We start from the raw sequence: 19425 nt of genomic DNA, 5'->3' as shown, positions 1-19425 counted from the left end.
ATTATATTTTTCATAAAAAATACCTAGTGGGTAAAATGCCCCCCAGGTAGGAAAAGGGTTCCCCACCCCTGTTTTACATAATATGAACAATATTTGTACATGCTATTTACATAATTTACATTAATTCAAACAATATTTGCACATACAATCTGCATAGATATAATCTTTCAACACCTACAATAAAATAAATATTTGCACATGTGCAATTGAAATGCAGTATCTGAAACCGCATTGTTCTTTTACTACTGTATATTTCAACACTATCTTCAAATTTATTTAAAATTGTATTCATACGGTTTTAGAATATGTTTTGCTTTAAAATTTAAATATATTATATTTCAACACTTATATTTTTTAAATATTCTGAAATACATAAATACATAAATGCTTTATTTTATATTTTACAGTGTGCTTCAAGTTGTAACTTGTTATATTTCAACTTTTTTTTAATTATGTATTTTTTTCAATATTATTTGATTTATTGTAATATTTTTTATATTACATTTAAATATCTTTTTTATGTTATTACTTTTTTACAATATGCTTCAGTTATTTTAAATATATATTTTTTAATTACATATTTTTTTTAACTTTACAAAAAAAAATGATTGCTCGATGTCACCTCTGTATTTTTTCTGCGTAAAATTCTTGAGATCCAACACAACATTTTGCATTTACAAGTATACAGTTGTGCTCATATCCTAGCAGAATTTGTGAAATATTGGCAATTTTTGGGAGATATGAGTGAATGACCATCTCATTATTTTCTTTATTAGTTTCTTTATTGAATGAGGACATCTCACTATTTTCTTGATGGTGATTTTTGTTTAATGATTGGGCTGTTCTGAATTGCCTTACAGTTGAATTTGAATCTCATTAAAATAAAATAAATGTGTTTTGCCCTTCACTCGCTTTTTCTTTAAAAAATGGTACACATCTTAAAAATACTGCCCGGGAACGTATGAGCACATTGACACAATCTAACGATGTTTTTATTATTTAGTGTGGTTATAGTTGTTTGCGGCAACATACAACTGTGATGGATCATCACTGCTTCAAACTAAAAAAAGGCCAACGACCTCTTCACTTTAGGCCATGGGTCATTGATACTTTTCATACACCCGTAATAAAAGATGTCAACCCAATTTCATGTCAATTGGTGAAACATCGTTCATTTCGCCACACTTTAAGTATCCTTAAAATGCAGCAGTAGCGAGTTATCTCACTGTATTTGAATATACTGTTTGTGTAGAAATACATGTTGATGGGGAATGAGTAGCTGGAGCTAAAAGCAAATGAGGCCCCTCAGTCTCCACATTCATACATTCAGCCCTCTGAGGATCCACGCCCCCAATGTCAGCGGTGATGAGTGATGTAGCGTCCCCTGGTGGGTACAAATGTCATGTACTGTAAGTGTTGGCAGCTGAAAAGCAGCAGCTGAGAAATTCAAGATCGCTAGCGCCATTCACTGCTTGAGTTGAACTCAGTCAGCCATTTTGGGAACCCAAACCTCAGTTTGGGCAAGACCAGTTTGGTACACGCCAATTTTGTAGTTTTAAATTCACGTCGGAGACCCAAAATTGGGCCCTGAACCTCACTTTGGGCCACCAGAATATAGTACATGCTAAAAATATAGTTAAATTTCCAGAGGATCCCCTCAAAAATCTACCAAAGTCAGCCATTTTGGGCCCCCAAACCTTAGTTTGGGCAACTTTGTTCCAGTGTATGTTAATAATACCGTGTTAAATTCACATAGGAGCCCCAAAACGTTTTTCTGCGAACCATTTTGGGCCCCCCAAACCTCAGTTTTGGCAATCCCAGTATGGTATATGTAATATCTTAATAATAGTGTTGAATTCACAGAGGAAACCAAACATTGGGCCCAAAACCTCAATTTGTGCAATACTGATCCAGTATGTAGCCTGATAACACATTGTTAAATTTACAGAGGAGTCCCCAAAAATGGACATACAAACCATTTTGGGCCTCTAGACTTCAGTTTTTGCAACCTTATAACATTGTATGCTAATTATAGTGTTAAATTCACAAAGGGTTCCAAAAAAATCTATCCAGAAGACATTTTGGGCCCCAAAACCTCAGTTTGAGCAACCCTGATGCAGTATATGCTTCTACAGTGTTAAATTCACACAGGAGCCCCGAAAATGTATCTGCAAGTAATTTGGGCATCCAAACCTCAGTTTGGGTAACCATTTTAAAGTGTTCAAATTAGCTTGAGAACAAATTAAATCTATTAAATCTCTTGGACACTTGAGATGTGTTGCAAAACTACGCCTTTTCCTCACTCTGTGGGAGCTGTGCCGCATCATGCTGCTTTACGATTAAAAGTCTGGATGTTTTTCAAACAATTACGTGTGAAAATAGGTAGGTCAGATTCATTTGAGTAAGCCTGTTTTTCGTATATTAAATTAGCGATTTTGTAGTGTTGTTGTGTTGATGTTTGTGTGCAACTGCATATGATAGCAATATAAGGTTTAATACAAACTTGACAAACAATGTGGCATTATTTTTTTTGCCCCCTGAAAAGTATTGATTTTTGAGATGCCAGGATTCTGCCCGACAACAATGATATACTAATAATACAGTGTTAAATTCACAGAGGAGTCGCACAAAATGTACTCACGGACTACAGTATCTTGGGCCCCAAACCTTAGTTTGGGCAACCCTATTATACTGTAAACTAATAATACACTGATAAATTCACTTAGGAGCATTTGTTAAATGCCTCAATTCATATGTAAATATTTATTTTAAATTACAAGCACAATCATGACAAAATTCCCGACACGTGAATGAAAGAGGGAGATTGTCATTTGGCACATAGCACACGACATTTATGGCACCTATTAAAGCGTGTGATAGCGGGGAAAGAGGCCCATGTACATAAGAAGTCCATTCTTCCATCCGTTTGGCAGCATGCATGGTATTTATTAAAAAAAAAAAAAAAAAGCAGCAAAAAGGTCAAAGATAGATATTGCACATTTATCCAGGGGTGTGTGAGCCTGTGGGTCATCCTAAGTGGGTAAATGGCGTTTCAGAACATCCTTGGCGTTGCTAGGTAACGTTTCTGGAAAGTTCACATCAAACTCCACCACCAAATCTCCTCTCTGCTCTGGGTTTTTGGGGAAGGGCAGACCCTGGCCCGCCACAGTCTTCCTCATGCCCGGCTTCACCACGTCAGTGATCTTCATGTTGCACGTGTTGCCGTCGATGGTGGACACGGTCACCGAGCATCCGCACAATGACTGTGGAGAGAAGAAGGAAAGCAGTCAGTTGACGGGAAAGAGAAGTCCACTCGAAAATGTTCTGTCTTTGGCTGTCGCCTTGTAAACTGCTCATCAAAGCCAGCTTGTCCCGTGTAAGGCGGTTTGAAGTGAACCTCAGACCTTATGGCTTACAAGGTAATACTAGGGCATACTAGGGCATACTAGAGGCAGTATGGCACCCTTTGTAAAAAGGAATGTCAGCAAAGCGGAAAAGGAGGCAGTCAAGCCCCTTTGATCCATCCATCTATTCCTCTATCCATTTTCTTCCACTTCTCCTGGGTCAGGCTGCTGGGGTAGCAGCCTTCTTAGCAGAGAAGCCCAGACATCCTTCTCCCTAGCCACTTCGATCAGCTCTTTCGGGAAGGAACCAGAAACGTTCCCAGGTCAGCCGAGAGACAGTTCTTGTTCTTGACATTGTCTTTCCAGCATATCCTGGATCTTCCCTGGGGCCACTTCCCAGTGGATCGTTCCCGGAACACCTCACCAAGTAGGCGTCCTTGGATGTGACCTAAACAGATGCCTGAGTCACCTCATCTGGCTTCTTCTGATGCAGAGGAGCACCAACACTACTATGAGCCCCTCTCGGATGACCGAGCTTCTCACCGTATCTCTATGCGAGAGCCCAGACATCCCAACTTATTTCAGCCGCTTGTAGCCGCAATATTGTTCTTTCGGTCACAATCCACAACTCGTGACCATAGGTGAGGGTGGGAACGTAGACTGGTAAATCAAATCTTCACCACAACAGACCGATACAGTCCGCATCACTGCAGACGCTGCACCGATCCAGTTGTCGATCCCTTCCCTCAGTCCTTCACTTGGCACAGGATCTCATTCCTGACCCAGATAGGGCGCTGCACCCTTTCCCAACTGAGAACCATGGCCTCAGCTTTGGTGGTACTGATTCTCATCCCAATCGCTTCAACCTCAGCTGCGCACCACTCCAGCGAGAGTTGAAGATCGCAGCTTGATGAAGCCAAAAAAACTTCATCATCCGCAAAAAGCAGAGATGTAATACTGAGGCCACCAAATCGGACCTATCCAATGCCTCGGCTGTGCCTAGACATTCTGTCCATATAAGTTATTAACAGAATCAAAGTGCAACCCTGGTGGAGTCCAACCATCACTGGAAACTAGTCTGACTCACCGAGGACAATGCGGACCAAACTCTGACACCAGTCATACAGGGACAGAACAGTCCATATTAGTGGGTCAGGTACTCCATACAACCAGAATACAATCCACAGGACTCTCCAAGGGACATGGTCAAATGCCTTCTCCAAGTCCACAAAGCATGTTGAATGGTTAGGCGAACTCCAATGCACACTCCAGAACGCTGCAGATGGTGTGTAGAGCTGGTCTACAGTTCCACGTTCAGGACAAAAACCACACTGCTCCTCCTGAATCAGAGGGTCAACTTACTGAAGGACCCTCCACTCTGGAACCCCTGCATAGACGTTACCAGGAAGGCAGAGGAACCCGATTCCCCTGCAGTTGGAACAGACTCTCCGGTCCCCTTTCTTAAAAAGGGGGACCACCATCCCGGGTCTGCCAATCCAATGGAGTTCACCTCCCAATTTTCCGATATGTGTGAAAGGTACCGAAATGGAATTGTGGGTTGAAGCCTTTATTGGCTCCTGAAGTAGGTCGATAGTCAATGGGATAATGGGACAGAAGACACTCAAGCCCCTTTCGCACTCCCTTTCAAAGCCGGCTTTTACTCCAAATGGTCCAGAAAATCTTTAGATGTGTACGCTGCTTCATGTTGTTTCCAGTCCTTCTGAATGAGCATAGTACTGATCCACTTACTGCATGTTATGTGGCTTATCAGCATTGACAAAAAGCACCAGCACCTGTGTCCGCCCACTCGTGAGCACGATGCCGCCATGTATTTTTGCCATTACTCCCACTCGCTGCACAGATATGAATCTCTCTCACTCACTCACTCTCTCTCTCTCTCTCTTTCTCTCTATCTATCTCTCTCTCGCTCTCTAGCTGTGATTCATTGAGAGTAGTCTGAATAAATATTTAAACACCATTTAATCACACTCCATGTTTCCCACAGTGACATTTTCCCGCACATACTGCTATTATTAGCGCTGCCGCACATCATTCTAATGATGTGACAAATATCATTGGCAGATATATGCCTGTGACTTTTACACGGAACCTAGCAAAGGCCGTAACTGTGTGGACTTTAACACCGGTCCAGGGAAATGCAGAATACCCTTTCATACAAAGGTGGCGTCCCGCCTCTGTTACGGCTTTGATAGTACCTCCAAAGATGGAAATTTTTCAGGTAAAAGTTTGGAATTAATGCCAAGGTTAGGAAGTTTGCCTTTAGCCTCTTTCTCACAGAGATCCATCAAAAATAATACAGTATATCTTGATATCGTATAGTTGACACTTATGTATTGATACGGTACACTGAGAAAAAAATTATCCATCACAATAGCTATATTTTGACAAATATCGGTTTTAACTTAAAACTGCTATTTAATAGAAAATATTTGATATTATGATTTGATTATATTTTACACTTAGTTACTGTACCATGAGAGAAAATGATCAAAGTCATCACAATATTAATATTTTTTTCCAACTACTAGTTAAAACTGTTTGATAGTTGACGTTTGTGTATCCATATTGTACTATGAAGTAAAACGATAAATTGCGATATTGATATTTTTCCCACCGTCAAATATGGGTCAGTTTTAGTTGATATTTGACGTCAATGTTTGATACTATGATATTTGCTATGTAAATAGATACTCTACTGTGAAAGAAAATGATTTGATACTAAACAATATTGATATTTTGTCCCACCCTTAGTTAAAATTGATCAATAGTTGATGCTTGTGTATCAAAAATCACAATATCGATACTTTGTATATCATTTAGTTTTAACTAAAAACTGATATTTGATATAAACTATTTTGGTATCATTATATTCACACCTATAGATCGATGTTTTAGCTTAAAACTGATATTTGACGTAAAATATTTTATATTATGATATTTGACATTTAAACACCATTGAATCACACTCCATGATTGTGTATCAATACTGTACTGTGAGAGAAAACACTACGATATGTCACAATATCGACATTTTGTCCCACCGCTAGTAAAACTGATTGATAGTTAAGGCTAGTGTTTCGATACTCTACTATGAAAGAAAAGGATACTATTGATACTCATCGATCTCGGCCAAGTTGGCATCTCACCTGTCGTAAGCTGACCCGGACGGGATACACGATGTTGGAACCCTCCCGCCTGAAGTGTTGATGCGGCTTGTCCTTGATGACAAACACAATGTCCGCCGGGATGGTGTTGGGTGACTCGTCGCCCTCGCGCGGGAACGTGATCTTGGTCCCCTCCTTCCAGCCTCGCTTGATCTCGATGGTGAGGATCTTGTCCTCCGTGCGCATGGTCCTACCGTCCGGATTCAGTCGCTTGCGGGAGATCTTCATCCGCTTGGTGCAACCGTGGAATACCTCTTCCAGGGAGACTCTGAGCTCATGGACGATGGCCGGGTCCTGCTTGCGACGCTGCTGTTGCTGCTGCCCTGCTGGGCCGGAGTGTGCGTCCCGGGGGAATCCATTTAGGTTAAAGCTGGTGAAGGAACCAAAGGGGTCGTTTCCGTCCACCTCCATGTCCTCGTCGTCACGCCCGTTTCCCGCCTTGCGCCCGAAGAACATCTCAAAGGGGTTAGAGCCACCAAAGAAGGTCGCGAACGTGGCGTGTGGGTCTCCATGGAAGGTGTATGAGAAGGTGTTACCCTGGCCGTCGGCCGGGGGACCACTTCCTCCCTTGAGACCTGAAGGACACAACAAATGGGACGGACTAGCATCAAAGTCTCGTTGGTTTTTCCCTTTGTGAGTGTCGTTGGTCGGCTGAGAACACAGTAACCCACTTGTTTTTTTTTCAAAACTATGTCATACAACTGTATCGTGAAAGAAAATGATATTACGCGACACAATAGCGCTAGTTTGTCCCATTCCGATTTAAAACTGATCGATAGTTGACACTTGTGTATTAATATTGTATCATGTTAAAAAAATTTAAATTTTTTTTTTTAAATAACCTCATACATCCCAATATTGATATTTTTTTCCTACTATCAAATAACGTCTGTTTTATCTGATATTTGATTTTGTGATATTTGACACAGTGGAACGGTTACTACTGGTTAGCACATCTGGCTCACAGTACTATGGACCTGGGTTCAAATCCGGCCTCCCTGTGCGTAGTTTGGATGTTCTCCCATGCTTGCGTGGGTTTTCTCCGGGTACTCCGGTATCCTCCCACATTCCCAAAACATGCATGGTAGGTTAACTGAAGAGTCTAAATTGTCCATAGGTGTGGATGTAAGTGTGAATGGTTGTTTGTCTATATGTGCCCTGCGATTGGCTGGCGACCAATTCGTGAGGGAAAATGTTATACTCAAGTGTGTCAAACTCACTTTTGTTGCGGGCCACATTGTACTAGTGACGGTTTCTCTCAGAGGGCCGTTATGACTGGGAAATCATAAAAATGTGTAATTGCCTTATAGAATTACATATCCACAGCAACTTCATTGATAACTCGTTATGAAATCAGAAGTCAAGAATAATATTTTTTTCAATTATTGTCCAAGTTACTGTGAAAAGGGTTTTGGTAATTTAAAAAAAATGCTTCCAATAACTCAATGTTATTATTTATTACTTGAAAATTTTGGTACAGATTTTAGCATGAATCGTGGAAGTTGACACACGATTTGCTTTCGAGGAGCAGATAAAATGATGTGGCAGGTCGGCGCTATTGTACATCATGATATCGATATATTGACCTAACTTAAATACAATACGTCACGATCGATACTGTACCGTGTGCAAATGTGACAGATGATTGAGCGTTTAGATGACGTTACCTTCTTCGCCATGCTGGTCATAGATGTCCCTTTTCTTGGGGTCGCTGAGGACCTCGTAAGCCTCGGCGATCTCCTTGAATTTCTCCTCGGCCGCCGCCGACTTGTTTTTGTCCGGATGCCATTTCAATGCCTGCTTCTTGTACGCTTTTTTAATATCTTCCTCCGTGGCTCCTTTACTGATGCCGAGCGTTTTATAGTAATCTTTCCCCATTTTTTTTGGGTCCAAAGCCCTAACGGTGATGTTAAAAAAAGGAGAGGAGGGAGGAATGAAAAAAAAAAAATAGCTGGTTCTGTTCGCCGGGAAGTGGGTTCGCGTTCACGCCGGGTTAGCCTTCACCGAGCCGGTGAATCATCTCCCGGGGAGGTTGTTGTACTGCATGCTCTTGTCATTATTGCTATTCCTCCGTGGTGACCCTTTAAATAGACTCGCAGCTCCCTCCCTCTGCGGCGTCCATCGTACGTCAAGCTAGACGCGTGATAACGGAACCACTTCCGGGTTTGGGATAAACCCTCAACGCAAGTGGATGCAAACCAGTTTTCCCCTTATTGAATACCCCCCCCCCCACTCGCCAAAAACGAGACCGCATGATTATATATATATTTTTTTAATTCATGTTTAAATATTTTGTTTGATTGTTTGTTGCATAAAACATTACGAAATACAATGTAAATAAATTAACCCGTTATCCATTCATCCATTTTCTACCGCTTATCCGGGGTCGGGTTATGGGGGCAGTAGCTTTAGCAACTGGGACGCCCAGACTTCCCTTTCCCCAGCCACTTCATCCAGCTCTTCCGGGGGGATCCCGAGGCGTTCCTAGGCCATCCGAAGGACGTAGTCTCTCCAGCGTGTCCTGCGTCATCCCCGGGTCTCCTCCCGGTGGGACGTGCCCGGAACACCTCACCAGGGAGGCGTCCGGGAGGCATCTGAATCAGATGCCCCAGCCACCTCATCTGGTTTCTCTCGATGTGGAGGAGCAGCGGCTCTACTCTGAGATCCTCCCTGATGACCGAGCTTCTCACCCTATCTCTAAGGGAGAGCCCGGACTAATAGCTAATAGTAATAGCTATATATATAAATATATATATATATATATATATATATATATAGTCTTAATCCATGCAGTGGCGGTTTTAGCGGGGAGCCAGTGTCCCCCTAACACTGTGCTTTGGGAGGGGGGGGGGGGGGTAAATTCGGCATGGTTGTCGTTAGTCGGTAACGACATAATAAAAGTTAAACACGTGCAAATTTGAATTCAGTTTTGTCATTTTTTTCCCCCCTCTATTTTCCAGCCATCTTAGCATCAACAACTCAAATCTTCTTTATTTTGGAAAACTGTTTCCTGCTTGACTGGTTTACTTTTTTAAACTCTATTTAATTTGATACCCATCGCAGGGAGTCAGCCGCTCTTTCTAGAAGGCTTTTCATTCCAGGCTGGGCGTGTTGTCACTCACTATCCTGGCGTTTCAGTCTGCACAAGCCAAGTGAGAGGTAACAGCTCTGGATGTGACGTCATTACAAGCCAATGACTCAGTCACCGTTCATTCTTGACAGGACTCATCACCTTATCAGGCACTAAAGGCAGATGCAATTTGCAATATGCAATATACTTATAACAAATCTCTTCTTTTTTTCCCCTCCTTCTTTAGATTATTTCGATGATGATGTTCCGGACCTACTGGTCCGGATGGCCACCAGCTGCAACTATAGAGCGCCACCTGCTGTCCCAAGAAGACAGTGTGGTGCATTGTCTTGGCGGTCCACTGTCTGGCAGTGAGTCAGCACGTGAGGAGGAGGCCTGTAGCGCAGTGCAGAGCATCACCAAATGGATCAATTCCGTGGATTATTCGTTAAACTGGACCGCAACCAAGATGGTTTCATCTCGTTGTCGGAGCTGCGCAGTGAAATGAGCAAGCATGGCATCTCTGCGGCAGAGGCTAAGGTGCAGGTAAAGCTCTATGGCTTGCATGATGCAGAGAATATTCTCCTCAGTTCAGTGAACATGCGCTTCTCTCTCACACACATGCACACAGAATGTCATTGACTCCTATGATAACGACAACAACGGCCAACTGGATTATGATGAGTTTCTCAGCTACATGATGGACCGAGAGAGGAAATGGAAGATTTGCTTTGACCACCTGGACAAGAACAAGAGTGGTGTGTAAATGAATGAATGAATGAATGGATGGATGAATGAATGAATGAAGTGAATACGAGGATAACTTTTTAACATCAAATTCCACTCATTAAACAACATCGCATTAAGTTCGGGCCCATTAAACAATATGACTCCACGAGTAAAATACACTCACAGGCCACAACATTAGGTACACCTGCACCATCTCATGCTGTAGTTCTAAATTTAAAATAATGGAAGTACTGTAAATCGCCCAAAAGTTGCGCAGGTTGATATAAAATTATTGAATAGTCCCCAAAAGCCGCACAGTTAAAGTAAGACTACCATACATAACCAAAAAGTTGCATAGTTTAAAGTAAGACTATACCTTTGATCATATAAAAGTTGCAAAGCTAAAATAAACACCCCAAAACTTGTGCAGTTTAAAAAAACACTACTGGAACTGTCAAAAATTACACATGTTCAAACAAGATTAAGGTAAATCTGCCAGAATTTGTGTATAAGATTACTGTAAACCCCCAAAACGTTGTGTAGGGTAGAACAGGTTAAAATAAGAATACAGTCACTAAAAAAAATGTACTGGTGAAAAGTAAAGCAACTGTGAATCCTATAAAGTTGCGCAGGTTAATATAAGACTACCATAACACACATAAAAGTTGTGCAATGAAAGAAGACTTTACTAAATACCCCCAAACTTGCCTAGGTTAAAATAAAATTACTGTAAATCTGTAACAAAATTGCACAGGTTAGAATGAGATTCTCATTAAATTCACCAAATGTTGTGCAAGCCAAAATAAAACAACTGAAAATCCCTAAAAAAAATGACACCGATAAAATAGATGAATCCCGTAAAGTTGCGCAGATTAAAATACGACTTCCAGAAAGGCCATAAAGGTTGCACAAGTTAAAATTAAAAAAAACACCAAAGTTGAACAGGTTACAATAGGTCTACCATAAATACCATAATAGTTGTGCAGGGTAAGATAAAACTATCGTAAAAGCACCAAAAGTTGCACAGGTTCTAATAACATACCATACATTACGCACAGTTTCAAATAAGACTCCCATAATGGTTGCTCCTCTGATCCAATGTGTGCAAGTGTAGCTATACGTTCCTTGTCACCATTCATCAACCACAAATATTCACTGTGCTACATTTCATACAATAATTGCTGTGCGTCTCTTTTCTAATCAGGGCTGATTGACCAGGAGGACATCATATGTTTGTTTAAGGAGTTAGGAGTGGTCATTTCAAAGGCCCATGCCAATAAAGTAATACAAATGTAAGATTTCTTTTGCCCACAACACCACACTGAACAACAGCGGAACCTCCAAAGATGAACACCATTGCAATTTTTTTGTCAAATCATTCATTCCTTACTGTTACACTACAATGTAGTATAATACAAGTAAAATAAAGTAAAACTATTGACCCTTTAAAGGCAGCAATGGAGAAGGAACAGGAAACGATTGGCAAAGATGGCCTCATTTTTGGCTCTGGGCAACTCAGCCTACGTTATTGTTTCAATTATTTTGCGTGTGCAATTGACACTCAATAAATTGCATCTTCTCATTAGTTTTTGGTCACACTTCATATGGGACCACTTTCGAGGGATTTGACTTTGGAGGTTCCACTATCAAGGATAATATTCATTCACAAATAATTGAACCACAGAATTCTCTCGTGAATGTCTGTTACTAGGGCACACTAGCTAGTATGTAGCTCGTATCACTAAAAAGTGCTACTCAGACCGCTATTATTACAATGTGCACTAAGAATATTTTGACATTGGAACCACAGGATGGACACGGACGGCTCTATGACGGTGGACTGGGACGAGTTCCTGCAGCACGTCATCCTCAAACCTGTGGATGACATTGGTGAGCTGGTGTCGTCATGGAAACACAGTCTGGTGAGACTACAAACATCCATCCACCTATTTTCTGTAGCACTTGTCCTTATTAGCATCATGGGTGACCTGGAGCCCATCCCAATCGCTTGAAAATCTTCAATATAGCGGGGGCACGAATGATGAACGGCGATATAATATAGCGGGGGTTTACTGTACATAATTTTTGGCTGAGAATTAATGCTTGATTCTCTGTATTCTGCACATGCTCGTCGTCGGGTAGGTTTTCGACGTGGGCGAGAGCCGAGCGCTGGCCATCGAGTTTCCCGAAGAGAGTTCCGGCATCGGTGCGTGGAGGAAGTTTGTACTCGGTGCTGGTTTGGCTGATGCGGTTTCCCGGACAGTGACGGCTCCCATCGACCGCCTCAAGACCCAGCTGCAGGTCAGCATCATTGTGGATTTGTTTGATTTTACTACACCCATTTCGTTCCATTCCTTCATTATGCACCCTAAAGGCTAACACAATCAGCTTTTTTCACACACAGACCCTGCATAGATCTGACTTCAGCCTCTTTCATACTGCCCGTAAAAGCTGCCATTTTGCCGGCAAACGTGGGGTGGAAAAGTTCAACCTGGTGATAATGCTATGTGTAACCATGCATGACTGCGGTCATATTAAATTTTTGCTGGGTTCTGTATAAAATGCACAGAGAGATCAATTCTGTATCTTCTGCTACAGCGCCGATGCTACAATTTTGTGGTCCTCAATGCCAGAACTACGGTGTGAAGACTAACACCCAACACTCTCTTGTCCTAGCTCTCTTGTGTTGAAAGCAATTGTCCGATTAGCCAGACGCGGGCACTGATGTCCATTAATTATCTGATTGTAGAATGGCGTTGCTATCTGAAAGCAGCATGCATATTTGTAGCAAAATTCTGCTTCACTGGGTTCAGAATCCGAATCAGAATCCGAATCAGAATCATCTTTATTTGCCAAGTATGTCTAAAAAACACACAAGGAATTTGTCTCCAGTAGTTGGAGCCGCTCTAGTACGACAACAGTCAATTAACAGAGAACACTTTTGAGACATAAAGAGATTGAGAAAAACAGTCACTGAGCAATAAAGGGTTGCTAGTTATCTGGTAGTGCCGGAGGCGGCACGGTGGACGACTGGTTAGAGCGTCTGTCTCACAGTTCTGAGGACCGGGGTTCAATCCCCGGCCCCGCCTGTGTGGAGTTTGCATGTTCTCCCCGTGCCTGCTTGGGTTTTCTCCGGGCACTCTGGTTTCCTCCCACATCCCAAAAACATGCATGGTAGGTTAATTGACAACTCTAAATTGCCCATAGGTGTGAATGTGAGCGCGAATGGTTGTTTGTTTGTATGTGCCCTCCGATTGGCTGGCAACCAGTTCTGGGTGTACCCCGCTGCCTGCTCAATAATAGCTGGGATAGGCTCCAGCATGGCCGCGACCCAAGTGAGGAGAAGCGTCTCAGAAAATGGATGGATGGATGATAGTGCAGGTACATTATTATTTTTTTGGGGATAATTGTGAAAAAAGATGCAGATTCCTCTAGCACTTAGAGCAGTTCGAATGACTAATCTCGCAATAGTCCGGTGCAATGAGCATTGTGCAAAGGGCGTCGAGACTTCAAGGAGTGTATGCAGTTTAAAGTGACGAGAAGTGCGATAATCTGGGACAATGTGGTTTGTGCAAATGCAAATGCACAATCCACATTGTCCCAGATTGCAGATACTCCCAGATTGTCCCAGATTGCAGATACTCCTCAGTCAGTGTGCAAATGGGGCAGATCCTACTCTGGCATGAGTGGCCAGTATTGGTCAACAACAGATATGCAAATAGTGCAGCGTGGCGAGACTACTGCAGTGAGTGCACGAGTAGTATATAATTGGCCCGAAAGAAATGTGACAACAGCAAAAGAAACTGGCAGCATGTTGCAATGGAATTCTGTGTCAAAGTTACAGATGCTTCTTATCCAACTGCCAAATGAAGAAAATTGCTGGGTTGACTTAAACCGCCACTTCTACGTGGGTGCCTTTAGGACACACGGACATTTATAGACGCCGGGATGCCTGTGTCTGCGTCCTCATTTGATACGTCCGACCGGCTGCCATATTGTGGCAGTCATTACCGTCCTGTCAGCACTAGAAGTCAATGTGGCAGTGATGTTCTTTCTGAAGAAACAGAACTAATGTTCACATTTACATGGCTATTAAGAATTATTTTAGTAAATGATTTATTTATTATTGATGTGGAAAAAGTCAGCAAATTGAATGGTGACGCTGCGGTACAGTCTCCTTTTGGAACAGTTAGTCCATTACAAAAATATGAAAAACAATTTATTTACATGATTTTTATGTAATATATATATATATATATATTACATAAAATATTTACACATAATTGCATATTCATATATGTATGACAGCAACCGCTCAAACTGATGTGGTAGTTATTTCTTTATTCAATCAATTTAAAAACCTTGGAAAATGATATACAGCCTATTTAGTGTTGTCATTTTAGCCATGTGATAGAATCTCAATTTGTGGAAACCTGACCACTAAATTGAGCCCAAAATGGTGCTCGTCAATGCCATTGGCTACTGTATGTCCTCTAAATTCCCCCTTGGAAAAAATATGTCACATGATCCAATCTCTGGACGGACTAACCGGTTGAGGTCCAGAGGACATGCTCATGTTCTGATTGGCGAATGAAACTTTCTGCGGATGCGACGCTTCTCACTGTCACCTTGATGGAATCACCAGCCCTGCATGCTGAGGATGAGCAAAGTTAGTTAGAAAAGTTAGTAAAACAACCCTTATAATCACAGTTCATTTGAATGCAACTAGTTTCTATTAAAATCTCATATTTCATGTGCTGCAACAAAATTAGCCCCCGTTAGCTAAACATTCACTATTGTTGTGTCGTTGTTTGGGGGCTAGCAAGCAAGGGAATACATAGCATTTTCACCGATTCCAACTGCTCCCAAGCTAGTGTTATATATGTTAAACACAGCAATAAAACAATTTATCCTACCTGTCACAGGCAATTCCACACTACAGTATATATTCAAAACTGTTTGGTGATTTGTAAAACCCCAATCAGAATTTTTACGAATGACTGCCACAAAATGGCGGACACCCAAATGTATGATCCGGCAAATTGGCGCGGCATCTATAGATGTCTTTGTGAAAACTGAGCAACAACATGGTAAAATTACAACTTTTACACTTTCAGGCAGTGCTAAACGAGCTTCCGCATGCATGAAAACAAATCTAATGTGAATAAAACACGTTGTTGTTATGATGAAATCATTTTGTTGTCTTTGTAGTTCTATGGATCCAAGGCCTTCACTCGTGGCTTGCAGGAGCTTCGCTTCGGCAACCTACGTTCCATGTGGCAGGGCAACGCCGTCAATGTCCTGAAGGGGACGCCGCAGTCCACACTTCAGTGTCTCATCTACGCTCAGGTGGTTCTGCACCTCAACCATCAAACTCCATGAAACATTACCTTGTTTCTAGTAAACATTCCTTTGTCTGGGCCCAGATGAAGGTGTCCATGCAGGGCAGAAGTCAGGGGAGTCTGAGTGTGCAGCAACGCTTTGGCTTGGGTTGCGTATCCGGTGCTGTGGCTCATGCTGTCTTTTACCCTCTGGAGGTATCACGCATAGACAAATTGTTAATAACGCAATAATGAGGCACCAATGCATTGCCAATTCGATTACTCTGATGTTATCGCCTATAAAGCTTGGAGACACTTGGTCGTCCGTATACTGTATTTGCACGGTAGCTGAGGATTGCTGAAGCCTTTTTCATATCAAAGCCGTAACAGAAGATCTGTTTTATCAACAGGTGTTGAAGGTGCGGCTAAACCTGCAGCGGGTGGGCACCTACCACGGCATGGTAGCCTGCGCCCGCTCCATCTACCGGGATGAGTCCTTGTCCTCGTTTTATCGAGGATTTAAGCCCAGCATCATCTGTATGATCCCGTACGCAGGCGTGGAATGTGCGGTACATCAGGTAATCAAGGATTTTGTCAAATATGAGTCACAAACCCAGTCTGGCAAACCCCTACACTTACAGATTCCTCATTTGTGTCACTGCTAGTCTATCATGACCTGGGCCCAGAGCGATCCAGCTTACAGTACCGACTGCGGGCTCTTCTTCTTCAGTTTTGTGGCCTTTGCTTGTGGACAAATGAGCAGCTACCCTCTGGCGGTGATAAGAACACAGCAGCAGGCGCAAGGTAGAGGCCTCTACTAACACATATACGCCACTTTTCTACCACACGAGTTGCCTTGATCAGTTTTCTACATCAAAATTGTTACATTGAAAGCATCAGTCCGAACGAAACACAACAAAATGACAACAGTGGAGTGTGTTTACTTTCTCGGTAGATCTGAGGGGATAAAGGGCAATAGCAGCATAGTGGAGAGGGTGAGGGTTAGACGAAGATTAACAATGCAGTTTCCAAGAAAGTCAAGGAAAGCTAATGTTAGTATCTTCTCTATTTACTTGTTCGGTGTTGGAGGTAAAACTTTATCCTATACTAGTGACCAGTTCAGGGTGTACCCCGCCTCTTACCTAAAGTACAGTAGGACAGGCTGTAGCTCACCCGCAAGCATAATGAGGACAAGCACTACAGGAAAAGGATGGCTAGAGACTGAGGGCAGCAAGAAAACGTAGGGGCGCAGCTTAGCAGAGACTGTGGAGTATAATGCTGCAGTGTCCACATAGGCCCAAAGGAAGGCTAATTTGAGAGTTTCCTGTATTTACTTTCTTGGGATGGGAAGGGCAAATTTGATCTGAGATGAGACTGAGAGCCATGAGGAAACACTAAAGTGGAGACTATGGAGTATAATGTTGCAGCATCCAGGAAGGCTAATGATAGCGTCTCCTGTATTTACTTTCTCAGCATTGGGGGGCAAATTTGATTCAAAATGAGACCGAGGAAAGCAAGAAAATGGACCGCTGTAGCAAAACAGAGGCCAGGGAAAGCTAATGTTGGTATTGTCTGTATTTAATTTGTCAGCAAAGGGGGACACTCTTTTTCAGAATGGGGACTGAGGGCTGTGATCTCTCCAGCAAACTGGAGACTATGGAGTCTACAGCATCCAAGAAGGCCAAGAAAGGGTAATTTTAGTGTCTTTTGTATTTACCTTCTTAGCATAGCAGGGCAAATTTGATCCAAGATGACACCAAGTGCAGCAAGAAGGCAGAACCCTGCAGAAAAATGGAGACTGTGGAGTTTAATACTGTGATGTGAAGGAAGGCCAAGGAAAACTAATGTTAACGTCTCCTGTATTTTATTTTCTAAGTATAGGAGCGCAAATTGTATACGTCTAGTGAGGAAATGGACCACAGCAGCCAAGCACAGACTCTGGAGTCTGTATTCGCGAGTTTTACAATGACACTGCGATGACAAATCACCCATATGCTTTAGTGCTCGCCATGTTAAGCTAACATTAGCAAATGGGTTATATTTGTCACTTCTTGCCATGAATTTGTTTCCTCAAATGTTGCCGAATCGACTTGACCGATGAGCGTCAGGCACTTGTATATGTGGTTTTGCCGAGAAGGTACCGTGCAGTCGAAAAGGGGCTGTAGTTGATCATTTCTGACAGTTTCATCACCAGCTGTCTTGTTTCCCAGCTGTCTACTTCGGTTCTCACACCACATCGTCGGGCGTCCTTGAAGGACTTGTCAGGATATACGAAAGACATGGACTGCGGGGGTACTACAACGGGATGGGGGCCAGCTTTGTCCGGGCCGTTCCATGCGCCTTAATAAACTTCACCTTATGCAGAATGTTTCAAAATCTGTTTTCCTCCATGGGTACATGAGGTTTGGCAGAGGCGTTGAACTGAGTCAGCAGAAACAAATATGCAAATTTTGCCTTGTGTTAACAACTGTTCCAAGCAATAAAAAAAGTGTCATTATTGCTAAGATCAGCCACATTGGGTGGTCTGACTACTGCACATCTGAAACACTTGTTTTGTTGTTTTCCCCACAAGCAAATGATTGTTGTTGTTAAATGTGTGTAAAATATGTGTAATGTAAAGACGTACCAGTGAACAGCTCTCCACTGTGTGGAGAGAGTATTTTCAACCCCCACCTCTTCAGGGAGACGTTTGCCCTTGCCCGGACGCGGGTCACCGGGGCCCCCCTCTGGAGCCAGGCCTGGAGGTGGGGCTTGAAAGCCCGGCCGGGCACAGCCTGAAAGGATAACGTGGGTCCCCCTTCCCATGGGCTCACCACCTGTGGGAGGGGCCATAGGGGTCTGGTGCAGTGTGAGCTGGGCGGTGGCCAAAGGCAGTGACCTTAGCGATCCGATCCCCGGCTACAGAAGCTGGCTCTAGTTACGTGGAATGTCACCAATTCTGGTCCACCATCCGGCGTCTCAGGAGGGGAAAGCAGTGCACCACCAACACTGTGTATAGTGGGGATGGGGCCCTGCTGACCTCGACTCGGAACGTTGTGAGTCGGTGGGGAGAATACTTCAAAGACCTCCTCAACTCCACCGACACGCCTTCCCATGAGGAACCAGAGTCTGGGTTCTCTGAGGCGGGCTCTCCTATCTCTGGGGTTGAGGTCACCGAGGTAGTTAAAAAGCTCCTTGGTGGCAAGGCCCCGGGGGTGGATGAGATTCGCTCGGAGTTCCTAAAGGCTCTGGATGTTGTGGGGCTGTTCTGGTTGACACGCCTCTGCAACATCGCGTGGACATCTGGGACAGTGCCTCTGGATTGGCAGACTGGGGTGGTGGTCCCCCATTTTAAGAAGGGGGATCGTAGGGTGTGTTCCAACTACAGGGGGATCACACTCCTCAGCCTCCCTGGCAAGGTCTATTCAGGGGTGCTGGAGAGGAGGGTCCATCGGGAAGTCCAATCTCAGATTCTGGAGGAGCAGTGTTGTTTTCGTTCTGGCCATGGAACAGTGGACCAGCTCTACACCCTCGTCAGGGTCCTTGAAGATGCATGGGAGTTCACCTAACCAGTCTACATGTGTTTTGTGGACTTGGAGAAGGCGTTCGACCGTGTCCCTCGAAGAGTCCTGTGGAGGGTGCTTCGGGAGTATGGGGTACCGAACCCCCTGATACGAGCTGTTCGGTCCCTGTACAACCGGTGTCAGAGCTTGGTCCGCATTGCCGGCAGTAAGTCGGACTCGTTTCCGGTGAGGGTTGGACTCCGCCAAGGCTGCCCTTTGTCACCGATTCTGTTC

At 43.3% G+C, this 19425-nt stretch overlaps 2 protein-coding genes across 5 annotated transcripts; one reads left to right on the top strand and one right to left on the bottom strand.

Annotated features, from left to right (window-relative positions):
* Nucleotides 1–2717: 2717 nt before the first annotated feature.
* dnajb4 (DnaJ heat shock protein family (Hsp40) member B4) lies at nt 2718–8697 on the bottom strand. Its single transcript, XM_061798446.1, has 3 exons — nt 8197–8697; nt 6512–7104; nt 2718–3263 (listed from the first exon to the last, which is right to left on the bottom strand). The coding sequence occupies exons 1-3, from the start codon at nt 8405–8407 to the stop codon at nt 3033–3035; spliced, it is 1035 nt and encodes a 344-aa protein (XP_061654430.1). The 5' UTR covers nt 8408–8697; the 3' UTR covers nt 2718–3032.
* Nucleotides 8698–9556: 859 nt separating this feature from the next.
* Nucleotides 9557–18534, top strand: slc25a24l (solute carrier family 25 member 24, like). Of its 4 annotated transcripts, XM_061798471.1 has the most exons (12): nt 9557–9688; nt 9847–10145; nt 10231–10357; nt 11533–11620; nt 12139–12250; nt 12471–12629; nt 15540–15677; nt 15755–15865; nt 16060–16227; nt 16315–16453; nt 17263–17340; nt 17860–18534. In XM_061798471.1, the coding sequence occupies exons 2-12, from the start codon at nt 10023–10025 to the stop codon at nt 18048–18050; spliced, it is 1434 nt and encodes a 477-aa protein (XP_061654455.1). In that variant the 5' UTR covers nt 9557–9688; nt 9847–10022; the 3' UTR covers nt 18051–18534. The 4 variants fall into 4 exon arrangements, with proteins under 4 accessions (XP_061654455.1, XP_061654454.1, XP_061654456.1 ...); XM_061798470.1 differs by having other exon boundaries at nt 9682–10145; XM_061798472.1 differs by lacking the exons at nt 9557–9688; nt 17263–17340 and having other exon boundaries at nt 9691–10145.
* Nucleotides 18535–19425: the final 891 nt, after the last annotated feature.

Source organism: Phyllopteryx taeniolatus, chromosome 14 (assembly GCF_024500385.1).
Source record: "Phyllopteryx taeniolatus isolate TA_2022b chromosome 14, UOR_Ptae_1.2, whole genome shotgun sequence".
In the NCBI taxonomy this organism is placed as follows: Eukaryota; Metazoa; Chordata; class Actinopteri; order Syngnathiformes; family Syngnathidae; genus Phyllopteryx; species Phyllopteryx taeniolatus.
The sequence above is the reverse complement of the archived record's forward strand: the minus strand, read 5'-3'. Positions and strand labels throughout refer to the sequence as shown.

Excerpts from the sequence above, each read along its gene's own strand:
- dnajb4 (XM_061798446.1), bottom strand. The coding sequence starts at position 8,407 with ATGGGGAAAGATTACTATAAAACGCTCGGCATCAGTAAAGGAGCCACG. Across the intron at positions 7,105-8,196 it reads TGACCAGCATGGCGAAGAAG|GTCTCAAGGGAGGAAGTGGT; the intron begins GTAACGTCATCT and ends TGTGTCCTTCAG. Across the intron at positions 3,264-6,511 it reads TCCGGGTCAGCTTACGACAG|TCATTGTGCGGATGCTCGGT; the intron begins GTGAGATGCCAA and ends TTCTCTCCACAG.
- slc25a24l (XM_061798471.1), top strand. The coding sequence starts at position 10,023 with ATGGATCAATTCCGTGGATTATTCGTTAAACTGGACCGCAACCAAGAT. Across the intron at positions 10,146-10,230 it reads CGGCAGAGGCTAAGGTGCAG|AATGTCATTGACTCCTATGA; the intron begins GTAAAGCTCTAT and ends ACATGCACACAG. Across the intron at positions 16,228-16,314 it reads TGGAATGTGCGGTACATCAG|TCTATCATGACCTGGGCCCA; the intron begins GTAATCAAGGAT and ends TGTCACTGCTAG.